At 40.2% G+C, this 21,299-nt stretch overlaps 1 protein-coding gene across 5 annotated transcripts in view; it reads left to right on the top strand.

The window, feature by feature from the left end:
• The window catches only part of POGLUT2 (protein O-glucosyltransferase 2), a 181,386-nt gene that overhangs the window by 147,888 nt on the left and 12,199 nt on the right, over positions 1–21,299 (top strand). For all 5 annotated transcript variants that reach the window (XM_063953206.1, XM_063953205.1, XM_063953207.1 and 2 more), the window contains 3 exons: positions 6,843–7,052; positions 8,238–8,327; positions 19,468–19,575. In XM_063953206.1, coding sequence (XP_063809276.1) covers positions 6,843–7,052; positions 8,238–8,327; positions 19,468–19,575 — 408 coding nt within the window. The remainder of the gene's footprint in view (positions 1–6,842; positions 7,053–8,237; positions 8,328–19,467; positions 19,576–21,299) is intronic.

Genomic DNA, 21,299 nt, shown 5'->3' with positions numbered 1-21,299 from the left:
ACGGGCAGTTCCTAAGGGTGAAACGCAACTGTACGGAAGAAACTGTATGTAACCAACAGATCGTTGAAATGAGCGATAGATTTCTCGAAAAGGGTTACAAAAGGGAAGATCTGGAAGTTTCCAAATTGAGGGTGGAATCTGTTGATAGACAATCCTTGATAGACGGGAAGAAAAAGATTCAAGATATAGGTAGTCAATTTCAAACTTGGAACTTCATTAGTGATTTTAGTATCCAACATAAGGAAATTGAGTCAGTCTTCAAAAAACATTGGAAAATTTTGAAGGAGGACCCTGTTTTGGGAAAAGAGATTCCCGATAAACCTTTGTTTACATATCGGAGGGCTAAAAATATAAAAGATGAGCTGGTACATAGTGCTATGAATGATACGAAACGCACTAGCACCAGGAGTCATGGATTCCATAGGTGTGGACTATGTACCATGTGTCGTCTAGTAAAGGGCCCCAGTAAACAAAAAGAATTTGATATGAAGGGGGAGAAATTTTATATTCGAAATTTCATTACGTGTAACACCAAAAATGTTATTTATGTTCTATCCTGTACGTGTGACCTCCATTACGTCGGCAAGACGAGTAGGAACCTCAAGACTCGTCTTGCCGAACATACCTATAATATAAAAAAGGGGTTAGAGACACATTCAGTTTCTATGCACTTTAAAAAGGTACATCAATGCAACCCCAAATATTTAAAATCCTTTTTGGGCATACAAGCCATTACGTCAAATTGGAGAAATCGCAATACTGAGACTAATTTGGCAAAGGCAGAAATGAAATGGATGTTTAAATTAAATTCATTAATTCCTAATGGTTTAAATTCCGAATTTGAACTAAAATGGTTTTTATGACATTTTTAATACTTCCTGTTTTTTAATACACTTCTTGTTTGTTTTTTATTTTTGGGTATTTGATATTATGGACTTTTATAATCTATGAACTTCTGAGCGAATTAGGATGCAAAGCTCTTTGAAAACGCCATAAGGGGACATATGGAACGCACTTTGGAATATAAAAAGATGACCTTCCGGCTGGATCGCGGGTGGAACGCATCATGGAACGCATGAAGCGTACTTCCGGTTCCGGCTGATTTACCGCTAACGTTATAAGAGGACATATGGAACGCACTTGGAATACAAAAAGATGAACTTCCGGCTGGATCGTGGGTGGAACGCACCGTGGAACGCACGATGCGTACTTCCGGTTCCGGCTGATTTACCGCGAACGTCATTTCCGCTAGGGAACTAGCGGCAAACGGGCGTGATAGAACACACCTGCTGTAATTTTAGACAATTAGAGAGGGTATTTAGGAGCAACATTGTCAGTCAGTAACCATGCCTCTGAGGAAGGACTAAAGTCCGAAAAGCTTCAGGCGTGGTGACTGACGTATTTGGGGACTATCTTTGACCAGCACAGCTTCCCGTTACCAGTGGTGTGGAGTTTCCGGTGCTCTGACCTGCTTTCCTGTTGAAGATCTGGGAGGGTAACGGTGTGGATGTCTGGTGCTATGTCCTAACCCACAATAGTGGTTACATGCTTATGTTTTTAAATTGTTTGTGAGTGTCCTGTTTTTATTAAATCACGTTTTTTCAAATGCCTGGCTGTACTTGCACCATGTCCATTTGTTTTTGGAATATTTGAAGGTGAATTCCATCCTCCTATAAGGAGAATACATCGGAGACATAAGCCCACAGTTGATCTGTGTCCTGTCTACTCACAGCATTTTCCTTCAACTAAAACTGCAAGAAGGATATCATTATTGATGTAAGATATTGTTTTTCTGTGTGAGCACATGTTAAATAGCGCTATTGGTATACCACAACTCTTTGTATATTTGACCGAATGGGATGGTTGTGGGCACTGTGTGGGATGGGAGCACCACATAACTGCTCAGACCTTCAGTTGCATAGACTGCATGTGTGTATTCCAATGAGCACACAAATCTGTGAATTAGCAGCTCCACCATTGTGTGAGTGACAGCAATCTCACTCTGTGAGAGTGCTGAATCTGCACTTACCCACAGGCTGTGATGGCATACCATATCTGTATTGCGCAAGGAACACGTCCATTAAGGCGTCAGCCTTAATGATCGGAATGTCATTGCTTTTTGGAGTTTGAGTGGAAGAGTTACAACAGGTTTCTGAAATTTTGATCATGTCTAAGAAGCCTTAATGGGACATGTGAAACCGTAAGGTTTTTGTCTATGGAATATATATATATATATATATATATATATATATATATGTATGGTGCTTCTTATATAACTCATAGTGCACTAAACCACTGTGCCCCCTTCTGTTTTTCACTGTTAGTTGTGTTTTGGCGGGCAAGCGTCTCTGTGATGAGAAAATGGCGCTGTATAGAGTTGTGAGGGCTAAGCCACGCCCCCTTCTCGGCATGCTTCATTCCCGCTAATTTTTGACATTTTTATACTGGCAGGGGTCTGTATACAGTGCCTATGCACTGTATACTTCTTTGCCAGGATGCATTATGAGATAAAATTGCTGCCCAGGGCGCCCCCCCCCATGCCCTGCACCCGTGTAGTGCTGCTTGTGTGTGGGAGCAATGGCGCGCAGCACAACCGCAGTGCGGTACCTCAGAGACTCTAAAGTCTTCTGCCGTCACTGAAGTCTTCTGTTCTTCTAATACTCACCCGGCTTCTTTCTTCTGGCTCTGTGAGGGGGGTGACGGCGCGGCTTCGGGAACGAGCAGCTAGGCGAACCAAGTGATCAGACCCTCTGGAGCTAATGATGTCCAGTAGCCTAAGAAGCAGAGCCTTGAAACTCACAGAAGTAGGTCTGCTTCTCTCCCCTCAGTCCCACGAAGCAGGGAGCCTGTTGCCAGCAGTGCTCCCTGAAAATAATAAACCTAACATAAAGTCTTTTCAGAGAAACTCAGGAGAGCTCCTCAGTGTGTGACCAGTCTCTCTGGGCACAGTTTAACTGGAGTCTGGAGGAGGGGCATAGAGGGAGGAGCCAGTTCATACCCATTCACAGTCTTATAGTGTGCCCATGTCTCCTGCGGATCCCGTCTATACCCCATGATCCTTTTGGAGAGTCCCCAGCATCCTCATATGAGAAATAATTTTAAAATAATCTTGTTCAGTTACAATAGTCTGGCATCGTACACACCCTGTAAATGGGAAAAAAATATTTGAGATTGGTATATTAAGGTGGGGACATACTAGGCGATGTGCTCGGTGAGCATACACACTGTGCAATATCACTAATGATATCACACAGTGACGTCATTCCACGGCCAGCCGGAGCATGCAGTTTTGGACAATGAGTCCAAATTGAGCTGCATGCACAGCCGATACCAAGGGTTGTTAACAACCCACGGGGCCGTGCGGCGTTACACGATATATAAACGATGTTGCTCTGGAATGGTCAAAATGAGCAACGTTGTTTACTTTATCGCTAAGTGTGTACCCACCTTTAGAAATGCATGCATTCCATTTTATTCAATATGAGCAATTAAATGTTTGTATTTTTCCAGTCACAGATAATAAGGGAGCTTGTGCTCTGTCTTCTGGTATCTGAACTCCATGTTCTTCTTGTTTTTGGGCATCTCCCTTCTATCATTCAGGATCTCCAAATATCTATCCAGCTAATTAAATGCAAAATTATATTCTTCTGTTAAGGGGGGTACACACGGAGCGATGTTCAGCTAATTTCTGACTAGTTTGCATAGAAATTAGCTGAACATCTCTCCGTGCGTAGGGGTTGCCGGCGACAGCGATCTGCGGTCCCGCGCGTCGCTATCGCTGGTGCTAGATTGGCCTGCATGCAGGCACAATCTAGCAGGTCACTCATTTCACCGCTATGTGAAATGAGCGGCCCCCCGTGTCCGTCCCCCCTCGCTCAGTACATCGCGCTGTGTTGAGCAGGGGGAGAGATGTGTGCTGAGCGGTCTGTGCTAGTCCGCTCAGCACACATCTTTGGGGGAAATCTCCCTGTCAGTACGGCCCTTTAGTTCTTTAGTGTATATGGTTGAAATACAAGTAATATCATATTAAACTATACTACCAATCCAATGTTTTAGAACAGCCCAGTTTTATCAGTTTTTATTGAAATGTAAGCAATTGAAGTCCAGTGAATAATCTGAAATGGTACAAAGATAAGCATAAACTGCTGGAGGTTTAAAAAAAAAAAAAAAAGGTTGTTTGCAAAAACTGAAAAAAATTTAATTTAACAATTACAGTATAAAAAAGACCTTTTTTTCTCAGGGAACAAGTAATGGGTTAAGAACTTACAGCTGTTCTGCAGCAATGGAAGTAAATTAAATCTTTAATGTTGATGCAAATAATTCCTACAGGTGTCCCAATTTCTGTTAATTACATCATTACAACACCCTGTCTGTATAAAAGCAGTGATGGAACAGACTGTTATTGCACCTTCTGAAGCATTATTAGACAACATTGCACAGTAGGAAGTAGTATATTGTTATCATAATATTGCGATCATTATCAAAGGAAAAAAGACTATTGTAACCATTAACCACTTAACTGACAATTTTCCGTTCAGAACAGTTCATAACATTGTTTAAAAAATAATAATATATATAGTTTAAAAAGTATTTAAAAAAAATATTGAAATATTATATTATGCACATTTGCAGAACAGATCTCCTCGTCAAAAACTGGGGGACACAGTGGGGCGGCGCGATTGCATGTGATCTGACCATGCCAGTTAAGTGGTTAAAAGTTTAGATCTTGAAAATACATATAAATCTAAGGTGTCAATGAATACAATTTCCTACACCATCCAGAAGCACTTGCACTGACAGGAAGCGTGAATGGCAGACCCAAAGCCACAACATAATCATAAGACAAGTTTCTGAGAACCAACATCTTGTGCTGTAGGCAGCTTACAGGATAACAGCTTCAACACTAAAAAAGGGCCCTACATATTGGCCGAGGTGCCCAATGGCCGATACGGATGACCCGGCGGTGGCGGGGGGGTGGGGGTGGTAGATGGATGGATGACGGGGGAGGAAGTGAAGTTTATTTCACTCCCTGACGTCACCCGGCCCCATAGCCCTTCGTTAATGAACGAGATTGTTCATATCGCTTAGTGTAATCAGCAAGTGTGTAGGGCCCTTTATTGAAGTAAGCAAGTCTCATTTTTAACTTTGAAAAGATAAGTTAGAGCTGCAGCTTTGACAGGTCAAGTGACAATAAGAAAACCACTGCTAAGATGGTCCATGAAACACCCAATGTCTGGAAGAAGGTATTACGTGCTTTTGTATCAAAATTTGAAATCTTTGGTTCATCACGCAGGGTTTTTGTATGCCGTTGCGTAGTTAAAATGAAGGCAAAGCATGATGATCTGTGGTCATTTTGCTTGAACCCGAGTAGGCAAATTGCACAAAGTGACGGGCACCCGGAACTAAAATGGCTACCACTACATTTTGGCTTGCCATGCAATACCGTCTTATGTCAAGGGTTCATCCTACAGCAAGATAATGACCCATACCTCCAGGCTATGCCAGAACTGCCATTGAGGAATAGAATAAGATGGTAGGCTTCAAATTATGGAATGGCCAGCACAGTCTCCACAGTTAAACCCCCTTCCTCCTGGTTAGGGATGAGCTGGACAGAAGGGTGAATATTTCAAAGCACCTTACTAGTGCAACACATTTGTGGGAACTTCTGCAACAGGGGGTGTTGGGGGAGTTCTAAAACATTTTAATCCACTAACCCATAGGTGTCTGTAGTGTATCTATAAAAGCTTTCCAGATGTAAACTTGTACATACAGTATGTGTCCTCATACATTTCCTTTTTTGTGCCCTATAGAGCAAGAGGCGGGATGTGACAGATAATCTGCCATGGAAAGCAATTCCCGGACCTGTATTTTGTTAATTTATTTATTTATTTATTTATTTATTTACAAAACTAGCATCTTATTTGCATTGCATCTGAAGTTGTTTATAGTGCCCTAGGATTTTAGGATTAGTCATATTGTGCCAAAGGAACTAGTATAAAATTGCAGATTAAAGGGGTTATTCAGGTTTGTTAGCAAACCAAAAAAGCACACTAATGGGCAAAACCATGTTGCACTGCAGGTGGGGCAGATGTAACATGTGCAGAGAGAGTTATATTTGGGTGGGTTATATTGTTTCTGTGCAGGGTAAATACTGGCTGCTTTATTTTTTACACAGCAATTTAGATTTCAGTTTGAACACATCTCACTCAAATCTAACTCTCTCTGCACATGTTATATCTGCCCCCCCCGCCCCTGCACTGCACATGGTTTTACCCATTAGTGTGCTTTTTTGGTTTGCTAACAAACCTGAATAAGGCCCTAAGTACAACAATGCGTGGATGGGCTTGTCTGTGCCGGTCCTCAGTCTTTTGCGTTTTTATTTAGGTAAATTTCTGAGTCACACAGTATGCAGTGCCAGCACCAGTGTTTAAGGTAAATGTACATTATTCTTTTGTTACATTAGTGATGCAAATAAGATGCGTATTTTGTATAAAAGTGTGTGGCAGAAAACCTGGGGTAGCTAAGTCGCAAAATCCGTGCCATACCAAACACGGTTATTTGGGGTGATTTGAGGAGTAGGTATATGTGGACACATCTGTACTTAAATAAGCTACATGTATACAAATCAGGATATACAGTGTAATGTACGTCTGGTGTCTTAAAATAAAACACTTAAAAAATTGAAATCAAATGTACAGTATAAGGTATGAATAATGGTGTTTATTTACAGACATCCATGAAAACAAAATTCATTTTTCATTATTTACTAAAGTAAATGTAGAATGTAGCTCATTTAGTCACAATTATATTGCTTTCTTATTTTCCTCTCATGTATTGTTTAGTACAAATATCAGATCCTTATTGATGGAACAGTGGCAGCATATAGAATGCCATACCTCCTTGTTGGAAACAGTGTGATACTTAAACAAGAATCCATATACTATGAACACTTTTATAACGATCTCCATCCATGGAAACATTACGTGCCCTTCAAGAAAGATCTTAGTGATTTACTTGAAAAAATCCAGTGGGTTAAAGACCACGACGCAGAGGTGAGTTTACATGCCTGTCTGCTGCTGAGATCTTTTCAGTATGCATTAGGTCTATAAAGTGAAGCGATCTGTTCTCTGTTTGCCTTCATCTGAGTCATTGTGTATATCAATAATACCAAATGTTGCTTTAGTGTTGAGACACACTTGCTGATACAAACAGCACAAATACTTCTGTTTCATGACGACATGCATATATTAGATTATTGTGCTGAATAAAACCAGTATACATTTGCGTACTTGAATAAATATGAATACATTTAAAAACTAAAATTAATAACCTACTTGTTTAATGTCCAAATAAAAATGATTCATTTATGCTACAATCCATTGACATTATCCTAATGTAAAATCTACTTTGATGATATCCAAGAGACAGCTGTGCCATATCGCTTTGGGAACATACCTAGCATGTTAGAAGCCCCAGCTGACCCTTCACTTTCATGTAAAAACAAAACTATTTAAATGGATCGAAAAATTGCTCTAAAGCAAATGTTAATTTATGCAAAAACTCCTGTAAACATAATTCAATATTCATTAGTAAGGATCATTTCTATGTGCTGTAATGCACACTAGAAGGTATATAGGGCCTAATTCATCAATTTAGAGATTTTGCAGTTTGGTTGATTATCGAAAGACTGCGCATGTGCCGCTTACGCAATGATCATGCATCACAGCTGCATTGCAATCCCAGTGCATTTGCAATTTTAAAGCGATGCGATTGCACATTGATTGACAGGAAGTGAGCATTTAGGGGTGGTAACATGGCATGTTGTGGGAGTTGTGGCAAAACTGCAGGCGTGTCATGGCCGTTTGGCGGGTGGGTCTCTGACGTCATCTGCGATCACTTCCATGCAACAGCATGTGCAGATTTGTGGATTATTATTATTATTACCAGCTATTTATATAGCGCACACATATTGCGTAGCGCTTTACAGAGAATGGATGCTCTGGCTTGGCATAGATTGAATGTTCCTGATTTTGGGTATGGATTGCGCAAAACTGGGTATGATCGTTTCCATTTCTAGGCGGCAACTACCTGTGTGATTCTTTGCAAAATCGCACTTTAAGTAGCAATAGCGATCCGTGCTGAATTAAGCCCATTGTGTCATGTATGATTTAGCTATATGTGAGCCATAAATATTTGTTTGGAAAGTGTTTTACATGACATGTATCTATTGTTCATAGGCAAAAGAAATTGCACAAGCTGCACAGGAGTTTGCAAGAAATAATCTAATGGGTGACCATGTTTTCTGCTACTATTTTAAGCTTTTCCAAGTAAGTATTATCTAATGCAACCCAATGTAAAATAAAAAAGAAATAAAAAAACCAAATGTCAGCCTTGTATACCCATTGTTTTGGTTTTCTAAGTAATATCTCCGAGATAGGAAGTATAAACTGTCGATTTTATATGTATCGTCTTGTTTTTAAACAATTGCTTATTTGACACTTATGATTACTTATACTGTATAAGTGGCCTTAAATTACTAATACTGTATAAGGTGAGATTTATATAATCAGAAAATTACAAAATAGAGGTTTATTTTTGAAAAGCCTATTAAATAAAAACACATTATACTGTATGTGCCTTAGAGACTAATTATTTTTTCCATTATAGGGCCCTATTTATCAAGCTTTTTCCCCCTTCGTAAAATTATGTAGAAATTGCATTTTCTTTCTAATGTTATTTATTGTTGCCATGTACTAATAGCCTAATGTAGAAGATATCACAGAATTATTATCAGTGAGGACTAGAGACTGAGCTTTGCAGAGTTTGGTTTGTGCCATCCTTTGATGGCGTAAACATCTTTATGCCTAGGGAGGCATTATTGCAGGAGAGGGACCTTACAATCCATCTTCCGCAGCCTTTGATTGTTTCCAACAACTGACACTGTGCACATGGACATTGCCAGATACTTGGGAGGAGATTTTTGAAAATGTGAAAGACTCCTCCGATATAACCGAAATTTAATTTACAAGGACAGCAGTTATCGCAACCGCTGTCCCTGCAAGTTACATTTAGTATATAGTGGGGATACTTTAATGGAAAAAGTCTGTGATGATATGTATTGATAAGAATTGTGTCATTTCTGCAGTTATTAATACATGGGCCTCTTGCTCTTCAGGAACCCCTAATAACAGTGTATATTTTACAGATGATCTCAGTATCACAATTGAAATAATAGCACCACTTGTGGATCTTTTAAAATGTATAAGCCAGTGATTAATACACCTGTGCAACAACTAGAAGATCTGGAAAACACGCACTGAAGACTGAGTTTGGGAAACACTGCTATAGCCCATCTATCGTGATAATATAATGCTGTATTACACACACTGGGGGTCATTCCGACCTGATCGCATGCAAGCTATGTTTTGCAGCACTGCGATCAGGTCAAAACTCGGAAAAACTGCGCATGTGTATGCACCACAATGTGCATATGCGTCGTACGGGTACAAAGCGGATCGATGCTGGGCGACTGGAAGAAGGCGTTCAAGGGTGTCAACTGACCGTTTTCAGGGAGTGGTTGGAAAAAACGCAGGCGTGTCCAAGCATTTGCAGGGCGGGTGTCTGACGTCAATTCCTGGACCGGACAGGCTGAAGTGATTGCAGCGGCTGAGTAAGTTCTGAGCTACTCAGAAACTGTTTAATAAAAAAGAAGAAAAAAAAGAAAAAAACACTCGGCGCTGACTTAGCAAGGGATCTCCTGTAATAACCCACTAGTTTTCCGGATATGCTGCAGCTCTATCAAGGAGATCACTGAATCTCCCAAAGAAAAAGTAAAAAACTGCAAAACAATTAATAAATAAAGCGCTGCATAACCGGAATCATTTCATGTTTTTTAATCACACAATATTAGGACAAATAACATACACATAACACACACACATAGACCCGGCCGGTATTAAAATTACCTTAAATTTAGATTATAAAACTCTTCAACCCATAAGTTCCAAAACTCACAAAATGCCCTCTATTTCAATCATAACCTGTCAATGATGCATCACTGGTATGTTAATCAATTGATAACATGCATGTAATTTAACTAAGGGGCCCCTGATGACTAGGACTTGACCCTCAATTACTTTGCAGCATAGAAGCAATTAAACTCCAATTGTCCACAGCATGTAGCATCCAGTATTCAGTCACAATTGTGTCCATATAAGCAGATAGAAAGCTATGCACATGTACATCCAGATATTAGGTCAGTTTGTTAGTGTAGCCAGCAATGTCCATAACCTAGGTTATATCAGATTTTGGTTAGTAAGTCACTACAATCCACCAAAATTAACATGGGCATGCAACCATATTAATGTACTGCCCTCTAACTGGGGCTCTCATAATCTGTCCTGGGCACTGGTTACTGGGCGGGCTTGATTATTAGGGGTTCTCACCAACCAGCTGATTATATATTGTGCCAGAGTCACCGCAGCCGACTACTCCTTTAAATCCCGCCACACCTCAGATTCGTTTGCATATAAGTGTCCCAGATAGACGTACTGCCAGGTCCGTGTGCTTAGGACCTCTCTCAATGCGTTTCTCCGCATGTAAACTCAGCGGCTTCCTCAGGATTTTTTTTTTGGTGTCGTTTTCTTCGTAGAGTGACCGGGATCCCAAATTAGTGCACCGCGTCCCCTCGCATGGCTCGCTTCGCTCGCCATGCTTCGGGCATGGTGCCTTCGCTCCGCTTCGCTCAGCACACTTTACCGTTCCAATCGTAGTCCACGTGGATCGTTAAGTATGAAAAAATCCCCCCCCCCAAAAAATGTGAAAAACTCATGTCGACCTTTAGACCTAGCACATGTCGACCTAGAAACCCTGTCGACCTTCCATCCATGTCGACCTAGTGACTGTCGACCTATAGTGTTCGACCTAAACATTGTCGACCTAGACACTGTCGATCTTCAGACCAGATCCCGCAGTAACACAGTGGGTGCTGCTTGCTATAAGCTGCATGTAAGGGTCAGACTAAAAGCTTAACACATTTCTGTGTCTAGTTGCCACTTTCCTCAGAAGCAACTAGTTAACCTTTTGGTGTGATCTGTACATGCAATGTACAGCAAGCATCCTCCAAGTAAAATGCAAAAGACATTTCATTAAGAGCAAAACTCCCAACTTTTACACATGTGAAAGTGAGATGAAATAAGTTATGCCCCAAAATAAAGTCTGCCCCTTTCAATGTCTTCAAGTTTGTATTGACCCACCAAATTCAGGGCAGGAGGGAAGTATGTCAAATTATGGACTGGAACTCCATCTCTGTTACCCATAATTAGGTTTAAAAGAAAAAAACAGTCATTTTCCAGGGAGAAAAAAATGTTCTGCTGTCTCCTGGATCACCTTCTGTAGTGTTCCTTCCGACCTCTCATCCTGCATAATCTCTGCATGTGGGTGCATAACTAGATAAATTTATATCAAGATCTTCTTAGGTCCTTACTTCCTTCTGATAAAAGATGCAAAGTTTTATTCCCTAGCAGACACTGCCATTCTGACCTGCAAGATCATACACCTAATAACAATAATAATAATTAAAAAATATATAGGTGCAGATAACCCTCTTTAGAGCAGGGATAGGGAACCTTCAGCCCTCCAGCTGTTGTTAAACTACACATACCAGCATGCCTCGCTACAGTTTTTCTATTTGACCACGCTAAAACTGTTGCAGGGCATGCTGGGATGTGTCGTTCAACAACAGCTAGAGGGCCGAAGGTTCCCCATCCCTGCTTTAGAGTATAGATGACATCAGTAAAATAAGAAATAATATTTGCAGTTGATTTTCTTAACGTCGCCCAGACCTACATATTTGTACATACTTGTACCCCTGCTGAATGCCATTGTATTGTAGAATGCCATGGGCAGCTTAATGCCAGTAAATAAGAGAGAACTGAAGAAGAAAATCTATTTTATAAGTGAAACGTGTTTGTCCACATATATATTATATCTACTTAATAATCCCTAAACATCCCTACTTGGTCACCAGGCTCACTGCATGTTAAAAGGGACATGTGACATGTGACATGTGACATGTCTGACTTGTCTGCTCCATTCCCCATCCTCTGCACACACTTATGAGATGAGAATGTTGATGATACGGTGGGTAAAGGAAAAGGAGATTACATCAGACAAAAAGACATCAAAGTCATCATCTTCCACTATATAATCCTTAATGTTTATTTATAGAGTGCCATAGATACTGTAGCGCTCTAAATCATCATACTAATATGACATACATAAATATAGTAAAAGTAGCAACATGTGTGGGTACAATTAAGCATAAATAAACGCATGGATGTAATCACGCCTAATAGTAACCTGAGGAAGAAATAGAAGAATGAGTTTGCAGGGAGTAAACAAATTGCATATTACACAACATAGTACATGATGGGGAAATATTAGGAATGAGAGCAAACAGCCTTGAGACAAAAGGTATAGCAGCCCCTTGTACAATCACCGCTACGGTGATTTCTTGTTCCAATTATGTTTTTAATAATACAGACATTATTTTTTTAAATATCATTATTCCAGTATGATACACAATCATAACCAGAGTATTGCTTCCTATAATGGTATAACATGGTAAAATAGTTTATCACGGCCAGAATATGCATTAATATAATTCTATCTTTACCATGGCCTCACATTCTTGACTCTCATAACTGCAGTAGAGATCGCTGTTATGCAAATACCTGTGTCACTATCTCTTGTTATTGTGCAATGTCCACTTTATCTTCTACAATCAAAGCTCCATCTATATGATTTTCACAAACCCAGTTTAGATTGGCAGCACAGTAGTTTTATTTTGGTTTATCTCAATTCCTATCAAGACACCATGGACCTTGTTCGCCATGTATCTAAAAAAACTAGATTAATGTCACAGATTTAGATTAGTGTAACATATCCACTAATGAGTTATCTGTACACAGTAGTCTAGATAAGATTAATGCGATATGCTGGGTCTTCTGCTGTAAGTGTAGATACTATAGATATAGTATAATAAATGACTACAACACAGTATATGTTTTTGCTGCATGAATATAGAAACAATTGAAAGTTTCAACATGATCAAGCTACCAATATACTGTATAATACTGCTGTCGTGTATAATGTCTATAGTGGACAACAATGGGGACTACATAGCTAAACGAAGTTCCGATCTCTAGTGTGCCTAACACTATAACGGGGCTTAACAACATTGTGGCCTTCCAGATATTAAAAAAATACTTATTTGGAGAAAGCATAATCTTAATAATGCTGCAGACGTTTTATGCTTTATGAATAAACTTACTCTGAATAAACCTTATTGCAGATATTTTAATTGATGTATAGCGCTTATTGTTGAGCATCCACACCATTTAAAGATTTACATAGTTCTTACAAGTTAAGTGCTACATTGCTATTATTAGTTTGTATCATTTGTTTTGTGTAGAATACAGCAATCTGCCATATCCTGGTAATCTGTATTCATACATATCCTACAGTTTGAAGTACTGTTCCTCAACTGTCTGCAAGGAAAGGTATTTTTTAATACCAGTTAATTGCCTACAACCTTTTGTTATGTAATACAATATATGTATTACAGCACTATAATTATCCAAGATTTACTGCATAGCTTTGTATTTTATGCCTTTTAGACTGCTACTCTTCAAGGCCACATTATGTGTCTGTCTACTTTTATTTTACCTATTTTAAAATTCTCGTAATATTCTTAAATGACGCGTGAGAAAATTTCTCCTCCCCTTGTACAGGTTTTTTTTTTACTTCTTTCTGCTACACAGATTGTCCTGTAGGTCACTGGCCTCACTCTTTGGTTCAGTAGACATAATTCTTTTTTATTTTTTTCCTCCTTAGCTTCGCAGTTCTCATACATCTGTATCATGTCATCTTTACCTGTAGCGATGCTTCCAAGCTTCTGTAATGATAGTGTCCTTTCCACATAGTATCCTAAAAATAAAGATCATGGTCAGTCTTCTCTTTCCAAGTCTGTCTACTGGTTTTATCTGACACTTATGCCAACACCCACTTTGTTTAATTGTTCATGGCAAAGCTTTTAGTCCTTCCTGCCCCTCCCTAAGTGTGAGACCCTCATTAACCCGACATGGAAGTTCGCCTTCCTCTTTTAAAATACAATATTGCAATATAAAGGTCACCGAGTCCAGAATTTGCTGTTGTGTAAATTGGTTACCTTTAAACTTATATTTGTGCTACTGATTTAAGTCTTTGGGGGAATTTGATAATATTTTTGCTGACTGAGTCTTCTGGTATTACTTTACAACACATTGTTGATTTTCTTTCAATTTTTATGATATCCATAGTTAAATACATTACCTTGAACATTTTAATATTTAACATCTTATGTTTATTGCTTTAACCTTCACTTTTACAGTTCCAAGTAATGAAATACAATGTACTAGCGGTTTTATTGGGAATCAGGATTTGTAATGGGCAAATATAACCTGTACATTAATATACATTTTATGTAGCTTGTTCCCAAGCATTTTCATGTATATTGGGGTGGGTGCAGGGTGTTAATACTTATTGGTAGAAGTAATAAATAACTCCTCTCCTTTGTGGGGACTTATGTAGACATTGAACATTGGGGGTCATTCCGAGTTGTTCGCTCGCTAGCTAATTTTAGCAGGCGCGCAAACGCTATGCCGCCGCCCACTGGGGAGTGTATTTTAGCTTAGCAGAAGTGCAAACACTTGTGCAGCCGAGCTCTGCAAAAACAGTTTGTGCAGTTTCAGAGTAGCTCTGAACCTACTCAGCGCTTGCGATCACTTCAGCCTATTCGTGTCCGGATTTGACGTCATGCACCTGCCCAGTGAACGCCCAGCCACGCCTGCATTTTTTCATACGAGTCTTGCTTTTTTGCAAACACTCCCTGAAAACGGTCAGTTGACACCCAGAAACGCCCCCTTCCTGTCAATCTTCTTGTGGCCGTCAGTGCAACTGAAAACTTCGCTAGAACCGGTGCACAACCACAAAGGGCTTTGTACCCGTACATCTCGCGTGCGCATTTGCGGGGCATACGCATGCGCATAAATGCTGGTTTTTGACCTGATCACTACGCTGCGAAAATCAGCAGCGAGCGATCAACTCGGAATGACCCCCATTGTCATATGTATTGTGCAGGTAAGTGTGTGCAAAGGGGCTCATTTGTAAGAATTGCTACATGAATACGGAAATACATTTATTTTCTTCCTGTAATCTTATATTGATTTCTGGATAGATGAATGAGTCCAATAACTATTTTTGCCCAGGCCCTATGCAAGTCCTAATCTGTAACTGGGGAAATTGGGTTATACCAGAAGCAGGTAAGAGGTAATGAATAGGTGTATTTATGTTTGCAGTTTCCCAGATTTTGTATAACAAATAGAGTTACCATAGGGTGATATTAGTTTTCCTAGAAGCTGTAAAATAAATCCAAAATAGTTTTATCTGTTGTTTTTATGTCTGGATTTAGGTTATATCCATGTTTTAGTGACACTAGTAAGATATCTGGGTATAACTGGAATTGTGCTGCTGTAAAGCCTTTATGGAATAATAGAATATTAACCTCTCCTGAAGTGGTTGGTTTTTCTTGGACAGAATGATTAATCATGGGTCAAAATAATTTAATGTTTTGAAGGTTTGTTCTGGTAGCTTAAAGGGTAACATTTGGTTCTTCCTATGCCGAAAATATGGGGAAGGGACAGGGTCACCTAGTCCTACGTACTTTTGTTAAAATAAGAGCTTTTGTAATTACATGTATTAATACTGTATGCTTGGGTGTAGATTTGTCTAGTTCCTTCAGAATAATTTTGAGATCAAGTAGTCACAAACCAACTTCCAAATAACCGAAATCTCTACTTTATGGTCCGTTCCATTGCTGGAGTGTGTCTGTTTTCTGTACTGCATAGGTGTAGGTTAATACTGAGGTTATAATTTCATATACTGCCCATTGCCTGTCTATGTGGAGTTTGTAAATTCTCCCTCTCATATTTGTATGGGCTTTCCCCCACTCCTCAAAAACATGCTGGTAGGTTAATTTGATTGACAAAAAATTAAACCAAGTGCATATGTGTTTATGTCCTTGTATGTTCGAGAATTTAGATGAGCTCTAATGAACTGATGTGATTGACATATAGGGCCGGATGTAATGCCGCTCGAGTTCGGCGGCTGTGCGGGATGCCAGCCAAATTCGGACATCTTTTTAAAGGGGCAGTCACTTACAAGGCATGGTTTTGCCTTGTGATTGCCCCTTTAAAAAATGTCCGCGTTCGCCCGGCATCCCGCACGGCGGCCGAATTCTGGCGGCATTACACCCGGCCCATATTCTCTGTACAGCACTGCAGAAATTGCTGGCACTATATCAATAAATGATAAATGTTTTCTCTTTCCAAAGCTCATTAAAATTTTTCAGTTAAAAAAACTTTCAGAAGTCTTTTGCAACTTTGATCAGTAGAGTGTGCCCTTTCTTCTCTGAAACAAAGAGTCACTTCCTCAGGTTATTATATCTATTTTGTAACTGTATTTAATGTGCGCTTGTAGAGAATAGTATTTTTGAAAGTCTGTGTATTTAGTGGCAAAGTATCTTGTTAAGGAAAGCAAGCCTATTTTGTCACCAGACACTGCTAATAACATGTTCATTACTTTGATCAACCATTTGCTCTGAAGCCAGTGGTGCCTTTGTCTTTGGATATTCCTCTAAATTGGAATTTGCTACAGATGTTTTCCACAAGGAATGAGATGTTATGTGTCAAATCAAATTGTATTTAAATCAAAATAATTTAGCCTGCTTCCTGTGTGATAATGGTAGATGTGTCAAAGGATAAATAAATGGACCAATTATGATCAAGCATGTATACACTTTTGGAAAACATTTTTTTGTTTATGCTTAATTTTTTCATGTGTTTACAAACATGGATTTGGAATGAATCCTAATTAGAGTCAAGAGGCTGTGTGCTAGAATTACCCTACTTTATGTGCTAGAACTTTACATAAAGAGTATCTTCTGACCATGGGACTGATTCAGAGTTAGACGCAATGGCGCAGATGGTTGATGTTTTACTACTATGTATTTGCAAATATCCATGGAAACCCTTACTGCGCACGCACGGACGGTGTATACGATACTGCACAGAGTTGTGTACTAAATCACAATGATATGAGAAGACCACTGCAGGGCACTTGTGAATATGGTGGAGACTGAGAGGTGACCAAAATTAAATAAAAAAAGAGGCTGCATTGTGCGCGGGTAATGGGAGTGTCATGGGCATGCATGTTTTTGTGGCTGTAATGGAACTTCATTGAAATTGTATGAGACCCCTAGAGCTACTGAGAGGGTCTTCTGACTATAACAGTCGTCCTTTGTTCCCTTAGTATAGTATGCAAACACTGCTACTTAGGATGCAGTCAGGATGCTTATACAATTGACCAGAGACCGCAGTATTATTGGCTGGCAGAAAATACAAACTGGCTAATAGCCAATAAGGTAATAGCACACAGAGGGTTAGCTGGCAGAGCGAGATCTTGGTATCAGCAGCAGTAGATGAGGCACCGTGCGTGGTAATGAGAGCTTGCATGCTGAGCTGTGGGAGCAAAAACAGTAGAATGGGAAAGACATGGTTAAGACCACAAAAATAACTATAGCAAAACCGGTACACGCACAACTGGGAGTCTGAGCTTCAGACACACAGAGTATCCACAGTAATGGTACAGAGTATTTAATGATTTCATGCAGCTGCAACACTGCGTGTAGCTTAGTCATTCAGGCTGCTAGGTTACCGCTGCCGCCGTAGCTGTCCGGCATTTTGGTTGCCTAGCATTGTGGAAGACACTGTGTCTTGATTGCCTAGCAACAACCGGGACCTGCTGAGAATACAAGATTCGTTTTCTCTGGCAACCGTAGACACAGTGGCCATATTTAGTAACCCAGGACTTAATTGAGCAGTCGATGTTGGGCCTATGTAGCGTCAGTGGAGGAGTGCACGGACCAGTCAACAGATCTGCACAGTGCTAGGATAAGTGGGCGTTTCATGTTTTGCACAGTTCAGCTCACGCTCATACATGTGGGAAATGCTTAAACTGACATTTGCATAATTTCACACTTTAACTGCATACGCAATTGCAGTAGTGGTGACATTAGCTTATATCTCTGAATCAGATCCCATCTTCAAATGGGAGTATCTGTATGCTGTGATATTTCTAAGCACCTTCAGAGGGGATTGCTTTTTAAAGACATTTGGAGCTAATAAACATCTTCTAGATTCAAGGCAACGCCTACATCTGCTTGTACCAGTTAAGTGCCGCACTAAAAAATTATATATTTTTTTTAAATAAAGCAAAACGTTATTTACAGGAAGATCATCTACAAACACACAGCTTCCCACGTCCCACTCACTGCTGCCGTCATTGTAAATGATCGTCTGTAAAACCCAGCAAAATATACTTGTAAAGAAAAGATATTCTTTCTGTCACATAATAAGTTCTTATATAATTTTGCCATCATGGAAAGCTATGGCAACAGCACAATTTTACCATCTTGCAGGCACCGCTGAAAAAACATTTCTTGATACATTTGCCCCTATATCTGCCACTTCTCACAGATATGTAGTATCATATACTAAAGATTATTGAGCGTTCACCCAAATATGAGACCCATAAATAGCTATAGAATATTTAATAGTCTTAACCTGATAATAAAAGACAGCACAAGCAAATAACTTGTAACTATATTAGAGAGATGTCATGTAGTAGCAGTAATAACAGAATTCCGAATACCATAAAATACAACAGGCTCCAGATTACTGATCATATAAACATCAGTCAGCTGTAGTTCACCCTTGCCTCCATCAAATGCTTTACAGATCCAGATAGAGAAATATGCTGAAGATGTCTTGTGATAAAAAGAGCTATAATGTACTTTGCAATATGTGCCTGGCTGGTTTCCATTAAATGATAAAACCTAAAATAAATCTTTAATTTTGCACATAAACCATCCCTGCACCCTAGAGCTTCAGGAATTCTTTCACCAGTATCCAAGTCTTAAAGAATGATTACACCCAAAACTATAAAGGTTGTGGAAGAAATTCAATGACACCAAATAAGAAAAGTATATTTAACTTTTCATTTTTTAGATCCATTGGGTCCATAGTTTACTCCTCGTCTTTTGAAACCTGCTGTCCCTACTGGAGAATTTAAGGATGAGGCACTGACAAGCCAAGCAGTCTATACATTTTACATGCTGATAAGTTTCTGATGTGGGTTATATGACACGAGGAACACATCTGAGCAAGGACTTTGAGATTGCATTCTGTTGCTTTATCTGGTTTGATGGAATCCAGATACTGATGGTTTTTAAATGGTTGATTGTTGCAGACACTCCTAGTAGTTTCCCCCTCACATACAAGTTAATTTAATATCATTATTTTTATATAGGCCTATGCACGACTGCAGGTGAGTGAACCGAAAATAAGAGCTGGGATGGAAATAGTGGATCTTAATTCAGATTACCTCTTCCCATGTACATGTCAAAGAAGTGATAAGGTGAGAAAAATGGCTTCTGCATACTTTTTTATATTGAAAAACATTGATTTTATCATGTGCATTTAATGCAGTGGTTCTTAAACAATAGTGTTGTGGGGAGTGGTAAGCAGAGGGGCGTTCAGTAGCAGATTTAGGGGTCTATTTACTAAGCCCTGTACGGAGATAAAGTACCAGCCAATTAGCTCCGACATACCATGTCACAGGCTGGGTTTGAAAAATGACAGTTAGGAGCGGATTGGCTGGTACTTTATCTCCATCCACTTTATCTCCATCCAATGCTTAGTAAATAGACCCCTTAGTTTGTGATATAACACTTTAGCTCAAACACATCCTTACTCTCCCCCTCCCTCAGTGCTTCTTGTCTTGTATAAAAGCAGCAGATATCAGAGGGAAAATATATAATCATAATCTGCTGAGTACTGATTTAGGGGCAAACACAGGGTTTCTACAAGGGAATGGCAGATGGAGTGGTAGGACAGGTCTGGCAGACTGAGAGATAGGGGAAGAGAGATGCAGATGCACACTCCTAGCACTAAGAACACTGATAATAAAAATAATTTAAATAAACCCTCACAATTAACATGGAGTATAATTGAAGTTCTTAGCACACATTTGCGCAAATCTGCGGGCCCATGTACCGCAGCCAGGTGACTTCATCACATCCCTAATATTATCACATTCTATAAATTTATACAGGACTTACCTCTAAATAGGGCATTATCAATGTGTGATCTGAAATGCAGGAACCCAGCTAATTAAAACACCTTAGGGTGAATTAAAACACCTGAGGGTGAATGGGAGGAGTGCCAAAATGCACAGTGCTGACATGCAGGCGGCTGTACAGAGGAGGATTTGCCCAAACAGTCCCAGGATCAGCTCAGCTTGTCCTAATGGCGCCCAAACGCTAACAGGGAGTGAGTGAGAGAGAGAGATGCAGCTCCAGGGCAGGAACTTTTACTCTAAATGGCGCCCTGGAGCTGGGGGAGGCGCTGCAGGTCAAAGCCTTATCCCCCTGCTGGACTTCACCACTGGGTACTGTGGGCTTATAAAAACTGTTTATGAGAGAAAACCAACCTGTGTCCTGGTGGTCTAGTGGGGTCCTTGTATTGCCACAGTGTCCACACCAGCGCACGCGGCCCGCCTCCCACCCGCCATGCGGGATCGCGATTGACAGCGGGTCCTGCCGAGGGGATCCATTTACCTCCTCCCTGAATGCGGCCACGCGATCCAGGAGAACAGCGGTAGTGTGTGTGTGTGTGACTAACTGGAAGAAACCGGAGCCTCCGCTGTAAGTCCCTGGCAACCAGGGCGCGGGAGTATACAGCGCCGCTGGGGGAAGTGATGGAGCTGCAGCAGGAGATGTCTGACTGACATCTAACACAGTCAGTGTCTCTGCTGCAGCCCTTGAAGTCTTAATTTTTCATTAAAAGCTTCTTCTCAGGGCTGCTGGAACAGCCCCCCTGTTGTATGCCTGCACTGCATGGCACCAACTACAAAACTGAGCTCCTGTGCACGGAGGCGGGGTTATAGAGGAGGCGGCGCTATGCATTCTGGGAAGAAGGTCAAAGCTTTGAGCCTGTTGGTGCCTTGGATCAAGATCCTATGCTACACCCGCAATGTCATTCCCTGTGGAGCCCAGTGTACCCCGCAGCAGAAAGGGGTATGACTATTATACCCTTTATTTTCTCTGCAGTTCAGGCAGCTACAGGTTCCCTTCTGTAATG

The sequence above is a fragment of the Pseudophryne corroboree genome, chromosome 2 (genome assembly GCF_028390025.1).
Source record: "Pseudophryne corroboree isolate aPseCor3 chromosome 2, aPseCor3.hap2, whole genome shotgun sequence".
Lineage (NCBI taxonomy): Eukaryota > Metazoa > Chordata > Amphibia > Anura > Myobatrachidae > Pseudophryne > Pseudophryne corroboree.
The sequence above is the reverse complement of the archived record's forward strand: the minus strand, read 5'-3'. Positions and strand labels throughout refer to the sequence as shown.